The sequence below is a fragment of the Hevea brasiliensis genome, chromosome 3 (assembly GCF_030052815.1).
Source record: "Hevea brasiliensis isolate MT/VB/25A 57/8 chromosome 3, ASM3005281v1, whole genome shotgun sequence".
Classification (NCBI taxonomy): Eukaryota; Viridiplantae; Streptophyta; class Magnoliopsida; order Malpighiales; family Euphorbiaceae; genus Hevea; species Hevea brasiliensis.
This window is the reverse complement of record NC_079495.1, coordinates 108,282,679-108,300,565: the sequence shown is the minus strand read 5'-3', so window position 1 is coordinate 108,300,565 and position 17,887 is coordinate 108,282,679. Positions and strand designations below refer to the sequence as shown.

The 17,887-nt window shown below is 34.7% G+C and overlaps 3 protein-coding genes across 4 annotated transcripts; 1 reads left to right on the top strand and 2 right to left on the bottom strand.

Annotated features, from left to right (window-relative positions):
* Positions 1-997: 997 nt before the first annotated feature.
* LOC110662596 (40S ribosomal protein S24-1) lies at positions 998-3,717 on the bottom strand. The gene is made up of 5 exons (XM_021821632.2): positions 3,542-3,717; positions 2,635-2,676; positions 2,195-2,365; positions 1,384-1,470; positions 998-1,268 (listed from the first exon to the last, which is right to left on the bottom strand). Exons 1-5 carry the CDS (start codon positions 3,611-3,613, stop codon positions 1,227-1,229), a joined length of 414 nt encoding a protein of 137 aa, XP_021677324.1. The 5' UTR covers positions 3,614-3,717; the 3' UTR covers positions 998-1,226.
* Positions 3,718-3,890: 173 nt separating this feature from the next.
* Positions 3,891-9,242, top strand: LOC110662595 (uncharacterized). The gene is made up of 6 exons (XM_021821628.2): positions 3,891-4,759; positions 5,426-5,528; positions 6,949-7,004; positions 7,186-7,350; positions 8,661-8,774; positions 8,850-9,242. The coding sequence occupies exons 1-6, from the start codon at positions 4,052-4,054 to the stop codon at positions 8,940-8,942; spliced, it is 1,239 nt and encodes a 412-aa protein (XP_021677320.2). The 5' UTR covers positions 3,891-4,051; the 3' UTR covers positions 8,943-9,242.
* A 3,771-nt stretch (positions 9,243-13,013) lies between these two features.
* Positions 13,014-16,793, bottom strand: LOC110662594 (probable serine/threonine-protein kinase WNK9). Of its 2 annotated transcripts, XM_058144498.1 has the most exons (8): positions 16,637-16,793; positions 16,330-16,493; positions 16,202-16,239; positions 15,751-15,978; positions 15,424-15,644; positions 15,135-15,292; positions 14,618-15,056; positions 13,014-14,507 (listed from the first exon to the last, which is right to left on the bottom strand). In XM_058144498.1, the coding sequence occupies exons 2-8, from the start codon at positions 16,402-16,404 to the stop codon at positions 13,495-13,497; spliced, it is 2,172 nt and encodes a 723-aa protein (XP_058000481.1). In that variant the 5' UTR covers positions 16,405-16,493; positions 16,637-16,793; the 3' UTR covers positions 13,014-13,494. The 2 variants fall into 2 exon arrangements, with proteins under 2 accessions (XP_058000481.1, XP_021677318.2); XM_021821626.2 differs by lacking the exons at positions 16,202-16,239; positions 16,637-16,793 and having other exon boundaries at positions 16,330-16,630.
* Positions 16,794-17,887: the final 1,094 nt, after the last annotated feature.

Genomic DNA, 17,887 nt, shown 5'->3' with positions numbered 1-17,887 from the left:
TTAAAATTTATATAAATTATATTTCTAATAATTTATATCTAAAAATTAATATTTTATAAATATTTAAATTCTATTTATTTGAAATATATTTTATTAAATTTATAAATATTATTATAAAAAATATTTTATGTTTAATTAATTATTTATATAAATAAATTAAATTGAATACTTCAAATTAAATACTTAAAAATATTTCCTATCTTATTGTAATAAAAATAAAAATAAAATCTGTGGATTTGGAGATTTCAGTTGACTTGGGGAAAAAAAATGAAGGGGAAGAAAAATTAAGAAGAAAAATAAAAATATTTTTTTTCTTTGAGATGAAGAATAACAAAAAGATGTTACTGTTATTTTTTCTTCATTTAAAAAAATAAAAATAAAATAAAATTAACTTTTTATCTTTATTTATTTTAATTTTAAATAAAAATAATAAAAATAAATATTTTACTATTTAAAAAACTACTTTACTTTCCCTCAAAGAGATACATCACTTCCATTTTCCCTGAATTTCTTTTCCTCCACAACAAAGTTTTCAAACATACGCATCAAACCACCTTAACGGTTCAACCAGGACCGCGTCAACTCTGAGCAACATCTGCAAAACTCAGTGAGCTTCCAGTTCAGAGCGCCAGAGAGACGAAGAAAAAAGAATGACAAGATTAAAAAACATTAAAACTTAAATAACATCAATTTAAGTTTGATTGGATAGAAGGATTTGTTTATCAATAAAAGTACATTTTAGAAGTTAAAATTTCACCAATTAAGGGACTATGATGTGTTGGTTGTCTAAAACCAGACTTATTTATTTAAGAAAAAGAAAGTCCTAATCAGGGATTCTCTCCAATTCTTATTTGTTAAAAAACCCTAAATCAGGGGTTTTTTTTTTTCTCTTCATATGTTTCAATTCTCTAATGACATTCAAATTTCCCATGATATAATGAACCAAATTTTCAAAAAAATAAATAAATAAATAACAAGACGAAAGAAAGAATCACTGCGTAATAACAGGATAGTGACTGAAAATAAAAGCAAATGTATCACTACTCAACATTTGAAAACTTGTCCTCTGCAAAGCGCCCAAAATCATATAATGGAAAATGAGATGACAAAAACATCCACACTGACAACAGAAGATTCCATTCTAAATTACCTAAATGCTAGAGAAGTACCCAAGAAAACACAATAGCTGGATATGGGCTATATATAATATAATCCTTGAAAAATCCCTACTTCTTCTTTCCTCCCTTAGCAGCATCACTAGCCTTTGTCTGCATAAGAGAGATCAATGGTGAGCAATGACTTTCCGTCAATGAAAATTTTAGAAGCTACAGAGGTAGTAGACTAACACCAAGACACCATTACAAATGAAACCAATGATCTTACCTTCTTTACTCCGCGAACTTTCTTGGCCCTGTTCTTTCTCTCCTTCAGTTGCTTCCTTGACTTCTCTACTTTAGTGTCAAGTCCATTCTGCACAAAAAGGACACAAACTTAAAGCAAACAACATAACAAGGACAAGAACAATCACCATATGCATCTAAAGATCAATCAAACCCAAGAAAACTAAGAAAGCATATTTTAAGTCACATGAAAAATTACCAAGTCACTCTAACCATCAGATGAACAAGGCACGCATTAGATATATTGAAATATTATAGAACCTAAAACACAATTTTATTAAATATCAATAACACCATCAATTTCACAAATGGCCATAATCCAAATTGAGCGACTACTTTCACTTTTACAGCAATACACATTTGTACATAAGATCTCAATATCACCCAAAAATTAAATATTTTTATTTAGGGGGGTAAAAAAGAAAAGGAGATCAACAAGATCGATCAGATAACGTCATCACATGGATGTGTGAACATTCCATCATCTATAAATACAGCTTCCATGCACAATAAGCTGATTAGGCAGTGATGTGAACAAAATCCAAGACACCAAAATGCAGCTAGGGGGAGAGAAATCTTGGTCTTTTAGCCTCTCACAGTGCCATTTTAGCCTTTTAGAGTTAGTGCCATTATCAAATATATTGGCCACTGATTGAGTTAATTTGCTTTTTCATGCCTTTGTAAAATACAAAGGCATAAAAAAAAAGGAAAAGAAAACAAGTTAATCAAACAAAATCTTAGAAATTAATGACTAAAGTTTCTATTCTGACAAAAACTAAATTTGCAAAACCCACCCTTATGAGTCTGTACTTGGGCTCGTACTTCTTTGCATTCTCAACTGAATCATAAATCAACCCAAACCCAGTGGATTTGCCACCTCCAAAGTGAGTCCTGAACTTAAACACAAAAATTGTATTGGGATCCTTCACCTCATACAAACTTGCTAGCTTCTCCTTCAGCTCCGCCTTCAAAAAAGAAGAATGAAAATGAAACAACAAAAAAAAAAGGCGAATAAACTATTGAACAGGTCAAAGCAAAAACAATTGTCAGCTAACAATCAGATGATCTACTCAAATGTTTAAATCAGAAACTCTAATATTTTTTTCCCACTCACTGGCATTATAGCAAAACTATGCTCCCAGTAATGGCCCAACTAGATTTTTCTAATGAGCAGTTATTCTTAAAAAATTAAATGGAAAAAGGGGAGACAGAAGTCTAAATTATCAAGATATACCTTGGAAACATTGGGTCTTCCAGGGTGAAGAACATCAATTATCTGCATTAATCAAAAGGGAAAAAAATCAATAAACCAACCCAGGATCAAAACAAAATGTGAACCAAGAATATGATGTCAATAGAACGGAAACCTCTATCTGAAATCATACAAGCATCAGAGTTCTGAGTTCTCTCCAGCTAAACTATCATCATCCCAAAAATAATATTAAGCATAGCTCTAGGCCACTAGTAGCCATACAAAGCTCAATTGAACAAAAGGCAAGAACTGTCTCCAGCATTGTGCATAGATTGAAAAATTCCAAGGGAAAAAAGTTAGACAAGTCACTGATTAACAAATCAAGGAATAAAATTAAAAGATTGCGTCACAGATCTTGGTGGATAGGAATCATCAAATGGATTCTTTCAAACCCATAATATTTTCTCATATCACTGGCGCAAGCATTAGAACCTACCTCTCTTTTGGAGAGATGGGAAAAAAATTCTAATGCAAAAACAAAGGGAAACAAATAAAAAAAAAAAATAGAACCAAGCCGCACTAAAATCTCCAGTCCAGGGCCCGCATACTTGCAGAGAAAATAAATTCAAAACAATTATACCCCCACAACATCGTCATTCCAAATGCCATACACAGGCATTCGATTTTCGTCTAAGGGCTAAAAGCTGACATTCATTCGAACTCTAACATCAATCATCAATCTTTCTCTATCTAGAAATCTAACAAAGAAAAATATGAAAGCTAATTCATATTAATAAAAGACAATATCTTAAAAATTCTCTTCATTATTACTAATTTAAGATCTGTAACAAATTAGGAACCATAAAACTGAGTAGGCGTGCTAAAAAGATGTTTGGCAACCAAGAAAGTGAACAAAATAAGCCTTAAAAATATATGAGAGAGAGCTTACGAATTGCTTCCTCGATAAAAGACGGTTAGTCATGAACTTCCTGGTACGAATCGTAACTGCCTTGTCCGCCATGGTTTCAGATCAAGAAGATCGCTAAATCCGAGCAGGGATTCCAAGGCAGAGAGAACAAGCAGCAGCTCACGTAGAGAGAGACTAATAAGAGAGCAAAACCCTAGCTTTTATAGCATTTAATTTAGGGTTTTCCTATATGAAGGATGCCCACACTTAGCGAGACTCATCCCTTATTGGGCTCTTTAGATGGGCTACATAGGCCCATGTATGCAATCACGTGATGATAGGATTCAGTCATGTGACTTAACCAAACCAGGATTCTCTCCCTCGATGAATAGCCAATCAAATGCAGATGAGGCTCGAATTGAAAGCCAGGTCTCGCCCACATTCCTTAATCTTCCCCTTGCAAATATCTCAGCAATTTCTCATTACTCCACAATCCCACAAAAATTGAAGCTTTAAGCTCCAACGAGGACCTGTATTTTTGTATCCAATTCTATGGCAGCTGCTTCGTTGCTTGAAGCGAGCCCACTGAAATGGCGGCAGAACCTCCCTATCCAGTTATCCCCGCCTCGTCCTCTTCCCTCTCTCCCCTATCCCATCCCTCTCAGACCTGCTAAATTCGGCGATACGATAAAAGGTCAGAGCTTTGATAAATTCAGCGTTAAGTGCTCTTTCATGGATGAACTTTTAACGAACTCGGATAATAATGCCCCAAGTTCGAGTTCGAGTTCGAATTCCAATCCCACATCCGTTACTAGATTAATAACAGCTAACCCTTTTGAAATCATTTACAATGCGATCACAAAAGCTCTGAAAGCGCTTAAAAAACCTGCAATTGCAGCGATTTTAGTGGGGCTTTTATTGATGTACGACCCTAATTCTGCATTTGCTGCCTCTGGTGGAAGAATGGGTGGGAAGTCTTTTTCTCGGTCATCTTCGTCATCGTCCAGAAGCTATTCAGTGCCTCGTACGTCTAGTCGCGGGTTTTCATACTCCGTGCCGTACTACGCGCCGTCGCCGTTTGGAGGTGGTGGTGGCATTTACGTTGGTCCCGCCGTGGGAGTCGGTGTGGGTGCTGGGTCTAGTTTATTTTTGATATTGGCTGGTTTCGCGGCGTTTATGTTGGTTTCAGGGTTCCTTTCCGATAGGAGTGAGGGTGGGGTGCTCACTGCTACCGCAAAAACTAGTGTTCTTAAGCTTCAGGTAATGGCTGCTCCTTGATTTGTTTTTATACTAGGTCTTAGTGATTGTTAGTTTGGTGTATTGTACTGATTTATGTTGTGCGAAGTGTTTGCTGCATGCTTAATGATGTGTTGGAGGCATTTGGCTCAAAACAATTGTTGGCTACATTAGGTTTGCTGTTGTTACATCTTGCTTTTTCAGTAGAAGATTGTAATTCCATTATCGTCTGTGCCAAATTATTCAAGATTGTTTATGACTGGGAGACACAGTTGGTTTTTTTGATGATTTTCATGGTTGAGATTCCGGACATTACATGGGTTTATCTCGTTATTTGCGTACAACAATTCTGATCATGATGACTCTAGCTAGCACCAATTATTTCTGCTTGGGTTGAGGAATTGGAAGGTTGGCTATTATTATATCATTAGCCCTAAAGGTTATTTTTGTATAGATGCATTTGTAATTGCATTCATAATTAGCCCTGGAAAACAAGATTTGTTTCAGTATAGATGCATTCGTAATTGCAGTGGATTGTTGTCAGTGTTGCTACAAATTGTATTTTGTGATTGCAAAAAAGGTTATTTTCTGCCATTTGTTGATTATACACTTACGGTTTTTGCCATTCTTTTTCACTCAAGGAAAGCTTTTTCTATTATAATAAATTCCCTTGCTATTTTTGTTTCTTAGGTTGGCTTGTTGGGCATGGGAAGGTCTCTTCAGAGGGACCTCAACAGAATTGCAGAAATTGCAGATACATCCTCATCAGAGGGTCTGAGCTATGTCTTGACAGGTATAGTTTTTTTTTTGGGGTTCTTTCTTATCAAATTTAATTTGCAATTATTTTCCTCTCCTCTGTTCTTTTCTTTTCTTTTTCATTTTTGAAACTATGTTTTCTTTTCTCTTCTATGTCCAACTCCAAGCTTACTATTATTATGAGTTTGTTAGTGAGTTCCTATGAGAAAGTAGGTCTTAAAACTCGTAAAGCGAGTATATTATTGGAAAAAATGTTAGAAAAGAAGACGGCTTATTTAAAAGCGACTAGAGCACTAAAACACATTAATAATGCGTTCAAAGCCTCTAAGGATCCTATTCATTTTTGTATAGCATTCTTCTCTAACAACCTGGCTATTGTAAGTTCCTTGAGGCAGTAGAATAGAAATGAAGCTAAAAGTCATTCACAGTCCTTAATTTGGACATGGTGAATTTTTGTTGACAACTTGGTTCGGAGAGGCTAGGTTGTTACTAAGAAGTCTTTTGAGGATGATAGATAATCACTGTTGACAGGTGAGAGAAAAGTATCATCTCATTTCTTATTTACCTGGGTGATTTTAAGTTGTCTGGATTTGTTGTAATTTTACATGAGAAATTCATTCAATTCAATGATAAAAAATGGTGGTGCTGGCTTGAAAAATGGAACATCTGCATTCGATGAGAAGCATTTGGGAGAAACAGAAGGCATCTTAATAGCAAATGGAATTAGACTTCCTTAGAATTTTGCTTCTACTTCACACACTGATCAATCAAAGTAAGATGCAAGGACTAAAGGAAAGACTGATTGTTTGGGATCCAGTCTTTCTTCAAATGGTATGAACAACTACCATCATACTTATTCCTCAAATGCCTTTTGGATATCCCTCTTCTATTGGACTTTTAGAGCCCTTATTTGATTTTTATTTATTTTGGATCAGGTTAAATTTTGCTGCAAAGTTGGTTGTCTGTATTGTTTTAAGATAAAATATTTAGAGTGAGAGAGGTTAATTTGTGTTCTTAACTTTTTCCCTTATGTTCGGTATAAGCATGGGATTGGAGTTATTGCCAGCATAATGGCCAATCCTTAAGGCTTCTTAAGCCTTTCCTCGAGGCATCATGATGTAACAATGTAATCTGAAGACCATGAGTTGAGAATTTGTATTTTGCTGATTGATTTATTCTTCTCATCCATCAGTAACCCCATTATATGAAGGCACTTCATGAACATTGTGTTAAAAAGCTGCCTAACATTTTTTTCCAGATACAGCATAATGTCATTATAGTTTCTTATAGCAATTCTCCATAAACCATGATTCAGTAAACAAATTGGCCAAAGTGTAATTCATACAGACCATGATAGTAGTTATGCCAATGAAACCATATTGTTGTAATGAAGAAAATCTTGTGTTATTTTATCAATAACTCAATATTGGTTAACAGCGCATTTGTTTTGGTTGCAGAGGCATCACTAGCTTTGCTTCGGCATCCTGATTATTGCATCTCTGGTTATTCATATGTAAGTTGACAGCTATCTGCTGGAATATTTTTACTCACATTAGGATATAAGTGGACTCTCTATATATTCTATTTATGTTTGCATATTTCAGGCTGATGACAGCTATCTCCTGGAATATTTTTACTCACATTAGGATTTAAGTGGACTCTCTATATACTCTATTTATGTTTGCATATTTCAGGCCGATGTGAAGCGAAGCATCGAGGATGGTGAAAAACGTTTCAATCAACTTTCTATTGAAGAAAGGGGGAAATTTGATGAAGAAACACTTGTTAATGTGAACAGCATAAAAAAACGAAGCACAAATAGCCAAAGAGCTAATGGATTTAACAATGAATATATAGTGGTAAGGTTTCATCTCTGAAGTTGCCTTTGTTTTAGATTTAATGTCAAATAATGGAATGAAAGACGTTTTGTAGCATGATGTTGTAATTTATGTGTTTCATTCTTCAGCTATAGGGCTTGGATTTGGATTTATTTGAGCATTTAAAGCCAATATCTAATTTGAATGGCATGCAACGGAGATATAGCTGTATTTGAGTAGTTATATGAAAACTTAGATTTGTTTCTTTGATTTTAAATCTAAGATGCAGCTGGATCCCTTAGAAAAATTCATTTAGCCTAAGATGCTAGTTATCCTTTGTGGGGAAGCCACATCATTTGGTACTAGAGTTTGCCATCTAACTCCATGTTAAACGAAATAAATGATCATTTTCTTTCCTAATATGAGTAAATATATTAAAAAGAGAGAATAAAATGAAACCAAGGAAAGTTTGGATATTCTTCCTGTAGTTTAGGATGGATTACGGGTGCACTATGCTGCTGCTATATGACTATACAGCCATACGACCGGCTATGTTATATGGTAGTGAGTGTTGGGTACTGAAAGAGTCGCGTGCGTCTAAGATAAAGAGAAGAGAGAGAGAGAGAAATGTTGGTGGATGTGGATGAGTGGAGAGACTAGATAAAGTCCGTAGAGAGAGTAGAGAAGAAAAGAGAGAGAGAGATAGAGAAGAGAGAGAGAGAGAGAAGATTGAGATAGTGTGGTGTGTAGAAAAGAAGAGGAATTAGACAAAGAGAGAGAAGTAGAGCAGATTAGAGAAGAAAGAAAAAAAAAAAAAAAAAAAAAACCTAAATTGACTTGAGTGAGAGTAGTACAACATGACCTAGAAGCATTATTTATGAGGATTTAAAAAAAAATCGAAAAGGAGAAGAAAGAAAGTGAAGTGATCCATAATTTTTTTTTTTTTTTTGTTTAGTCAACTAAGGATGATGTGTAAACAATTGAAGGATAACTCTCTGACCTTCTTTATTAAATCTATTAGCATTGCTCACCAACAAGTGTATCAAGTTTCAACACTGCAATTGGGATTTATCCTCTCATTGTCAAGTCTTTCATTCTCATGAAATTGGTGCAGTAAATTGCCATACTCCCTTAAGAGAATTTTATGTGGTTCTTGGATATCTGTTACATCAGATGTGGAGATTTATTAAGTTATAGCATTTATTTGCATTTATTAATGTGATGTTATATCAAATAATCGGCCGGTGGTAGAGTTTGAATTACATTAGAACTGGAAGTATGACCAGTCCTCTGCCTTCCGTGTATTCCAACTTTGAGTCTCCTATGTTGGATTTTTTTCATAATTCTTTCAGATAACTATCTTGGTGGCTGCTGAAGGAGTACATAAACTGCCAACCATCAATGGCAGTGGAGACTTAAAGGAAGCATTGCAAAAACTGGGTTCCATTCCCACCAGCAAAATACTTGTAAGTATAGCAATATAACCTAAATTATGATTCGTCGATTATATAGAAATTGAATCTAATTTTATTATCATGCAGGCAGTTGAGGTGTTGTGGACCCCTCAAAATGAACATGATACACTAACAGAGAGGGAACTACTCGAAGATTATCCACTTTTGAGGCCTCTGTAAAGTATATAGCATTAACTTGGACCCCCCAAATCTTTAAAATAAAAAAAAAATAAAAAAAAAAAAAAATTAAGGTGCTTTTGTATAGAATAAGATTGTGTATGGGATGGGAAGCATTCTTATCTCTTATTGAATAGATGGCATCATGTTGTGTTCAATTGTTGAACTTATACAGAGAAATGTTTAATGTGTACGGCAATACATTAGTTTTCTTACTGGCAGTTTAGTGGCCAATATATATTCCCATAGTTTATGAGAATTTAGTGTATGAAGCTTTAAGGTCAAATTAATTTTTTCTTTCAATTTCTTGTAGTTCATTTTCATTAGTTTCTTATGATAGATTGATGGCAGAGATGGATTGGATTTATTTGAACTTTAGTACAACCATTTCCTTCTCTATGAAAGCATCGGATTGAGAGCTCAACGTGCAAGCCAATCATTAGATAAAATAATAATCCAACTCGATCTGATTCTTAGACTTAGAGAGAGAATTTTCTCTTTGGTTATTTAGTTTTTGCGAGACTAATTAGCTCGCCGCTTCTGTAGGATTTGCTGACCTTCCCCTGCCTCTATGGGGGAGGGGAACGTCTTTTCTCCGTTCCCCCACCTCGGAAGTAGGTTCTACGCTCCCCATTCTGGGTAGGGTTATGTGGATAAATAAGGTGAGTTGCTTTTGTGGTAGATTTGTACTTTTTCCCGAGAGTTTCTGTCCATCTACCATGTCAGTTTTGGATGCTTGGCTTTGGGTGTTGCATGCGGAGGCTAGACTTCCTCCGATCCTAGAGTCTACTGGAGAGTTGCGGAACATTGAACTCTTTCTTGGTTGATAATGGCACAAGGGAGTAGTCAGGTGGCGGTATCTCGCAGGGTTGAATGTTGAAAAGTGATGGCCAACTCGGAAGGTGCAATTGGGACGCCAAAGAGGTCCTCCACCTCCTTCCTCCATCGGTCTTGGTGTTGCTCTGTTGTTGCTGTCTAGTTGCTTGGGTTTTGGCTTTGGATTACTCTGATTTTCTCCCCCAGTTTTTGGTTCTGTTCATGATTGTTGGTTGTTAGCTCTGTCTTGCTATTATCTGCATGTGAGATCTGATCTGGCAGAGGCCCAGCTTGGCTACAAGTGGTGCAGCAAAGTTTCCAGTTGTGCTTTCTTGGACAGCAGCGGCGCTCATTCTTCTGCAGAGTTGGGTTTTTCATCTGGGTTTTTGCATCCGATTTTGTTAGGATTGCAAAAGTTGGCCTTCAACTTTATTTCTATGCTATCGTATCATGAGCCTTTAATCTTTGAGCTTGCTTTGGTTCCAACAACTGGGTTTTTTTTTTAATGTCTATTGGGCCAAGATCTATATGGACTCGTATCAGCCCATTAAAAGGCTTTTAATGATCCTATTGTCTTGAAAAAAAAATCATCCTCTTAACTTAATAATATTATCCAATAGCTCAATCATCAAAAAACCTTATATTGAATCATCAAATCCAGGTGAGTAGTTCGAGAAATGTTTCATTCTCTTTTATTTATTGTGGACTTGTCATCTAAGTCTTAATTGCTGCTGGCGCTGATGCCTGTGATGATATTGGACTTTTATTCTGATATTTGAACTTGCAAGTGAGCTTACAAGTCACTTCATCTCTCACTGCTAGTGTTGTTAGGTTTTCAATTTTTCAGCTCCAATTCCTGTCCTGAGTTCTGTAGGACTGCTTCAACCCGTTCACCAATGGAGTGGCTTGATGGATACATCCGGTTAGAAATATGGCAAGAAAGTGATAAGGGGTTGACTCAGAACATTAAAAGTGTTGTCATTATCAACTAATACTCGGTTCAGGCCTAACATTGACCACTTTCTTGGTTGATGATGGCAACTTCCATTGCAATGAAGCAATCTTGCTGTGTCTTTGTTTTATTTGATTCTGAGTGGAAATATGGTTAGTTGTAGCAAGGTTTCCAAACATTGCCCTGAAATATTTTGTTTGTATTAAGAGAAAGAGTTTTTCTCAAATTTTTGGGATAAAAATTTAGTTGAGTTGAGTAAGAGATAAAATTTTGAAATATAACTATCTGCGTGTTACAAATTAAACATGTACTAAATGAGATAGTGGAGAACCCTGGTGTTCTGTTTTCAAGTCAGGATTTCTTTACTCATTGATGGTCCATGATGCTTTTGAACAGGCTTAGGCCCTGAATTTGGTTTGATTAGCAATTATATTTGTTTGAATCATTCGAGTTTAGATTATTTTATATTTTAGATAATTTCATGCCTTGCATTTTTATAATGGAGTTAAAATTTTTTTCCGCTTACTTCTGAGGTAATCTAACTAATATTTGAATTTAAAATCTCAGAGTCTTGGACACTCGACACCCCATAGTACTGGAGACGACCCATCAAACTAAAAGCTCATTGATTTTTTGTAATGATTTATTAATAAAGGTTTTTGTAGTTTTACCATTTATATATTTTTAAGTTTCACAATGCGTTTTGGCCACAATGTTCACATGAACAGGTTGAAGTATATCAATCCTTATCATCCAAATTGCAGAGAACTTTCCTGAAAGAATAAAATATAAACAAATTTAAGAAAAGGCAGAATAGGGTTTACCCTGAAACATATAAATTTAAAGAATGCTGTTGTCAGGGGAATTTTTTTTTTTCTTTATTGCCTTTCAAAGCCTTTTTCAGTTTTGAATTCAACAAGGGAATGGTGATTTTTTAAACCATCCCTTAGAAAAAGTAGTTGCTGCTGGGGAATATGCTTATCTAGATGTACTTAAATCACCATTTTAGTAAAGAGAAAATCACCTTTCTAGCATCCATATGTTCCACTAATTGTACATTGCTTTGGTTGTAGTCTCAAAAATGACGGAAAAAAATAAAAAGAAAGCAGCAAAACTTGCCAATCCTCATCATCATCACATTATTGATACTAGAAAGCAAAAACAGAGAAAGCTTCTCAATCATTTAAAGTTACTTCTCTCTCTCTCTCTCTCTCTCTAAACCAACTCCTCAACCACCCATTAGCCATTTAAGTGCATTCTATATCACATATAATTCAGTAGAAGCCATTAACTTAATAGTAATGCTTATCTCTTGTGACTCAACTGGCTTCCATAGTCACCTATTTAATCATGAAGCAAGAAGCATGCTTGTGTTGTGGTGAATAAGTATTCAAGGGGAAAAAAATAAATTTTAAAGTTTAGATATTTGATTCAGTTCAAATTTTGAAACTACCACAGGAAGTATTTCATTTAAAATTGTAGGTCTAATCTTTCCCATTTGGCTAATTTATTTATTTAAGTCAAGCGCATAGCCCACTTGAAACTGGCAACTAATCTTTTTTCTGCAATTGAAGCTCACCTAAGCACACAAGATTGACCATTAAATCCGCCCATGACTTAAATTATCAACCATAATGATGGGGGTTGGAGTTTTGACCATGCATACCAGTACTTGAGAGTACAGTTTTTGTACCACCAATTATATAAGGTTAGGTTTTATGCATGGATTGATTTATTCTTCATAAGTCTACGTCATAGTCAGCTTAATTGAGGTCATTTTTTGGACCACCCATTATTAAAGGAACCATACTGGTCATGTGGGCAACCCATATTGAGTATTTCAGCTGGCATCTATAATATAATGCTTTTGTGGGCCATTTGCATTTACTACTCTCTCTCTCTCTCTCTCTCTCTCTCTCTCTCTCTCTCTCTCTATAGTTGCCATGATATGAATGAGGGCTCTACGAGAAGGGTAACTTAGCAGAAGTCCTCAAGAAAAATATTCTCATTGGCGAGCTATAACTTGCATACCAAATCACTCATTTCATTTGAATCTTCTGCTTCTGCTACAACCCACTCTGCTATAAAACAATTGCACAATGGAAATTGACATTTAGATGTGCACTTCCAGGGAAAGAAAAAATCAACAGGATTATTCTAATCAATAAAGATGAGAGCTTCCCTTTTTATTGATAAGAGTTTATTTCTATTAAAAAGCATTTTAAAATTATTTAAAAATTCTGAATGCACAAAAATAAGCATCCACAAAAAAAAAAAAAGGAGTATAATGCTCTGGCCTTGACAGATTTAAGGTCAATGGCATATGCAGGGACTCCAATTCAACTAAGTCATTACACCTGGAGCCCCAGCAATTTTCAATGATTGATCGGTGCCTTTTCGGTAGTTCAAAAGCCAGTAGGTCATAAGCATGGATTACTCAACCAGTTCACTGCACCTAAAGATCTTACATAACCTCAAATCATTCTTCTTATACATCTCCAACATCATCTTGTGCACTATTTTACTATTTTGGGGGCAAGTAGATAGATAATATACATGGAATCACATCTCCATTTGAGATTCTACAGAAGCCAGGACTTTGCATCTCTCATCATAATTACATATGCCCATATCAGCACAAGTGAGTGTATATGGGCTGGCTAGTAGGGCATGAGCACATTGAGGATAGATTTGTTCTCTCTCCTCATAAAAGTGAATTGGATAAGAATGATAAAGCCTGTGTAATATGGAACTTGTGAAAGAACTAAAATAAGTGTCTTACAAATATTATACGTCAACAGCATCAACTGGGAGGGACGTTGTCCTGTGAAGTGAGTGTGGAAGCAATGACCTACTGTAGAAACTCTTGGCAGTGACCATGTCACCTGTTCTTGGGGATTCCTTGATTGCCCCGCAATTTCGGGCCCTTGCATTGACATCAATATGCAAATTGGAAGAATAGAACTTCTCATGGCCTAAAGATTTGAAGAGATCTCCATTGCTATTTTCTTGAAATGAATTCATTGCATTACTTGGTTTGCAATATCTATTGCTAGAAGTTGAAGATTTCGATACATTTCCTAATTGTTGATCTCTAAGTTTTGCCAATTCGTTATGGTACTCTGCTTTAAGCCATCTTAGTTCTTGCTGGGTTTTGTTCTCATTACTGTCTGAGAGGTCACTGCACGATGAAGAAAGTCTGCAAAGAGAACCAGAACATCTCAAGTGTCGAATTGACTTCCCTTCATCAGATTGGAAGTCATTTTCCATCTTTACATTATTCTCATCCTTTGCTGAGATTGGTTGATCAACTCTTTCATATTCTTCATCTGAATGACTTCTTCCAGAGCCCACTGGAGTAAGTTCACGGCTTTCATGTTGACTCCAAATTTCCTGATAGTGCAAGCAGTCCGGATGGCTCAGTATGTTAGGAGCATCTTCTGTCAAATGATGCTCAGGTTCATCAGCCTGGAATGTTATCTCTTCAAATCGGCCGTGCATGGAAGCACATCCATTCCTACAACAGGGATTGTTTGATAGTAAATCTATAAGTGAACCATTAGAGGTACGATTGGAAGCACAATTGTGACAGAAGGTTTGATTTGCAAAGCGAGGTGTTTCCTCTATGCCTGGCCCTGGCCTCCATTCAGGAACCAAGTAAGCAATCTCACCATCAATCATATCTGCAATTTTAGTCACATCTTGATCAGTAATATCAAGTTCTGCAACCATTTCAGTGGCCACACTCAATGCAGTATCAGTTTCAATGTCGAAAGAGAAATATATGTTTCGAATGCGACCTGCAAGGAGATAATAAAGTACCAGGTTGAACATTCACCAGGGAAGACTGGAAAGTTAACACTGTACAGAAATGATAAGTAAGAGAAAAGAAGAAAAGAAGTTTGCTAACCATCTTTATCTGTAATTCGGAGCCTTAAAAAAATTCCACCATCATCTCTCCTCTTCCCTTTTATACTTATGTCAACATTTGCAGAATGTTCTTCATCATGATACTCGAACAGCTCGATTCCACTGTGTTCGAAATCAACCAGATGATATTCCAATTCACTTTCAGCATCATAGCTATAGCCATTTGAGTATCCATTATTGTAGGGATAAGTATTTTCATGAAATTCAAGGTAAGGTTGCCTTATGAGTGGACCCATGCCATCTAATTCTGGCCCATAATCTACAGGTTTAAAATTGGATTCACGGTCATCAATTTGGAGAAATGGATCATTCAACAACTCCCTAGCTGAGAGCCTAAGTGATACAGTTGCCAAACATTTCTCCACAAACTGCCTTACTTCTGGATCCTTCACTTTATACAGAGCATCAGGTTTTCTGCCCTAAAATGATAAAGTAGGTGAATCAAATTTATCATTTCTGAGAAAGAGCAAAAGGAGAGAGAAAGAGAGAGGTCTTACAGAGATAACTTTCTTATAGATTTGAGCTGGATGAGTGCATTCGCTATACGGATATTCAAAAGTGACCATTTCCAAAATGCACATCCCAAAAGAATAAATATCCACCAGTTCATTATATGCCTCTTCATACACTTCTGGGGCCATAAACTCTGGTGTCCCTGAAGAAAGAAAAGGCCCAGAGACGAGAAAAAATTATGCCACAACGTAAATATTACTTGAGAAATTCTTTCAGCTCCGTTCATAGTGATGGATAAAGAGATTTCACAGGACTTTAGTCAATTAAGCATACCAACACAGTGAGCAGCATGCGATTTTCGAAGAATTGCAGCAAGGCCAAGATCTCCAATCTTCACTTCCCCTTGATTTCCATTGACAAAAATATTGTCACATTTTAGATCTCTATGGATCACAGGGGGGTCATGGCTATGGAGATAAAGAAGTCCTCTCAAGATCTGCCTACACCAATGCTTCACTGCTCTAATATTAACTCTCCTGTGCTTTAGCCGGTACCTATGGAAGGCCCAAAACGAAAGAGAACCCACTTAAAATGATAAATAATAGAGAAGACCCACAAACTAAAGGATATTGGAATCATTAGATTTTTGACAATTCTTACTGCCTCAAAGTCCCAGAAGTGAACATTTCAGTCACAAAGTTGATGTTCCTATTTGCAATATCAACCCAAGATGTATAAAATTTCATTATGTTCTTATGCTTCAATGTCTTGAGGAGATGAATCTCACAGTAGAGTCTTTCAAGATCTTCAGGGCTTTGCAGGAAATCATAGAGCTTGACCTGGTTCCAAGCAACTTCAATCCCCTCATACTCATCAAATGCTCTATAACTGCATCAATCCAACATCCAATAATTTACAAATCAATATCCTAACCATTTCCCAGAACTCAAAGAAAGATCCAAAAAATGCCAACTTTTGCAAAATTATCAACTGGGCAAGCATCAAATTCAAACAAGAGAACCAACAGAGAAGAAAGGAAAAACAAAAAGGAAGGAAGAATCTGAAATGGCATTCAAACAATTAAATGAAAGAGAAGAATTTGGATGCATACACTGTCTTTGAAGCTCCTTTGCCAAGAATTTCATTGTACTTCAAAAAGAAAAATGATACTCCAAATCAAACTCCAGAAAAAAGAGAAGCAGAGAGAGAGAGAGAGAAGGTAAGGTATCTACTACATACTCTGCCATATCTTCCAGTTGGATCAACTTCAACAAAATCAGAGTAATCTGGCTGAAGATGTGAAAGACCATTCATTCTCCAAAGCTTTTTTATGTATATTGGGTGGCAGTTTCCTTCCTTTATTGCAAATTTAGGATCCCCCTTGTATTCTTTCTCTCCTATCCCTGAGTCAGAGTACGAAATGCAATAAAAAGATTATTTCTTTGTCACTAAACTATCACTTTTCTATGAACTTTATCTGAAAGAAAGAGGAGAAATAATCAATAATTTCCATGAGAGAGAGACAGAGAGGAAGAAAGAAAGTTACATGACAAAATTTTGCATCTGTTTGCCACATTTTAAGAGAGGATACTCACAAAGCCACCCACCCTATGAAGGGACATGACAAATTATGAGAGAGATTGAGAGATCGGTGGGCCATTTTCTCTCCTCTTCTGTAAAACGCCTTTGAAGGAGGCCTGCAATTTTCTTTTTCTTTGTAAAAAGGAAAAAGAAAAACTGCTTAACACAATGGGACCCACTTGAGCTTCATGCTCAAATGTAACGTGGGATTGTGGATCATGTTTACAAAATATAATAAAATAACAGAATTTTTCTTAATTAAGAAAATTAGCTTTACTTAAAAAAAAAAAAAAGAATTTTTTTACATGTACAATTTAAAATTAATATACTAGAAAATTTACAAATTTTCAACAAAATCACAAAGAAATATAAATTAAAATATTTATTATAAAAAAAATTCAGATTTTTTATATATAATTCTTGGGGATTCCCAACAAAATCTATTTCATTTTTATTTATTAAACACTCTCTGCAAGAAGTTTCAGGAAATAGTTTGATGTTAGGTAAGAACAGAAATATCCATTAGGTGTGAAAATGAAGTTATGTTCTTTAATTTTTCTTTCAAAGGGGTTGGTGAATTCTCCATAATAGAAGCTAGTCTATTCGAAAAATAAAATACTCTTCAATTTGTTAATTTAAATTTTATTTTTAATGCATTTTTAACTAATTAAAAAAATAATATTAAAGCCTTTTAAAAAAATAATTAATATTAAAAAATAATTTACAAAAATGCTAAGCCATCATCTTACCAATTAAATACTAAAACAACAAAAGAAAAACAAAATTTTTATTATTGAATTTCAATTTAAAAAAAAAATATTAATCTTAAGAATATATTTCAATAATAATATATACATATAATTTTAATAATTTATATAATAAAAATAATTCTTAATTTTAAACTAATTAAAATCAACTATATAAATCTTTTATTATATAATTTTTTTAATTTTATTTAAAATTAATTTTATTTTTATTTTATTTCTCTATTGTTTACTTTTTAATAAATAAACGTGAAAATAACACTTTATCTATTTTTTCAATTTATATCAAATATATGATTAAATTTATTTATTAAATATATAAATTTTATATATTTATTTATTAAATATATAAATTTTATATATTTATATATTAAATTTATAATAAATTAAATTTAAATAAAATTTTCTTATGAAATAAATCTTCGCTCAAAGTTTTACGTCTCATTAATTTA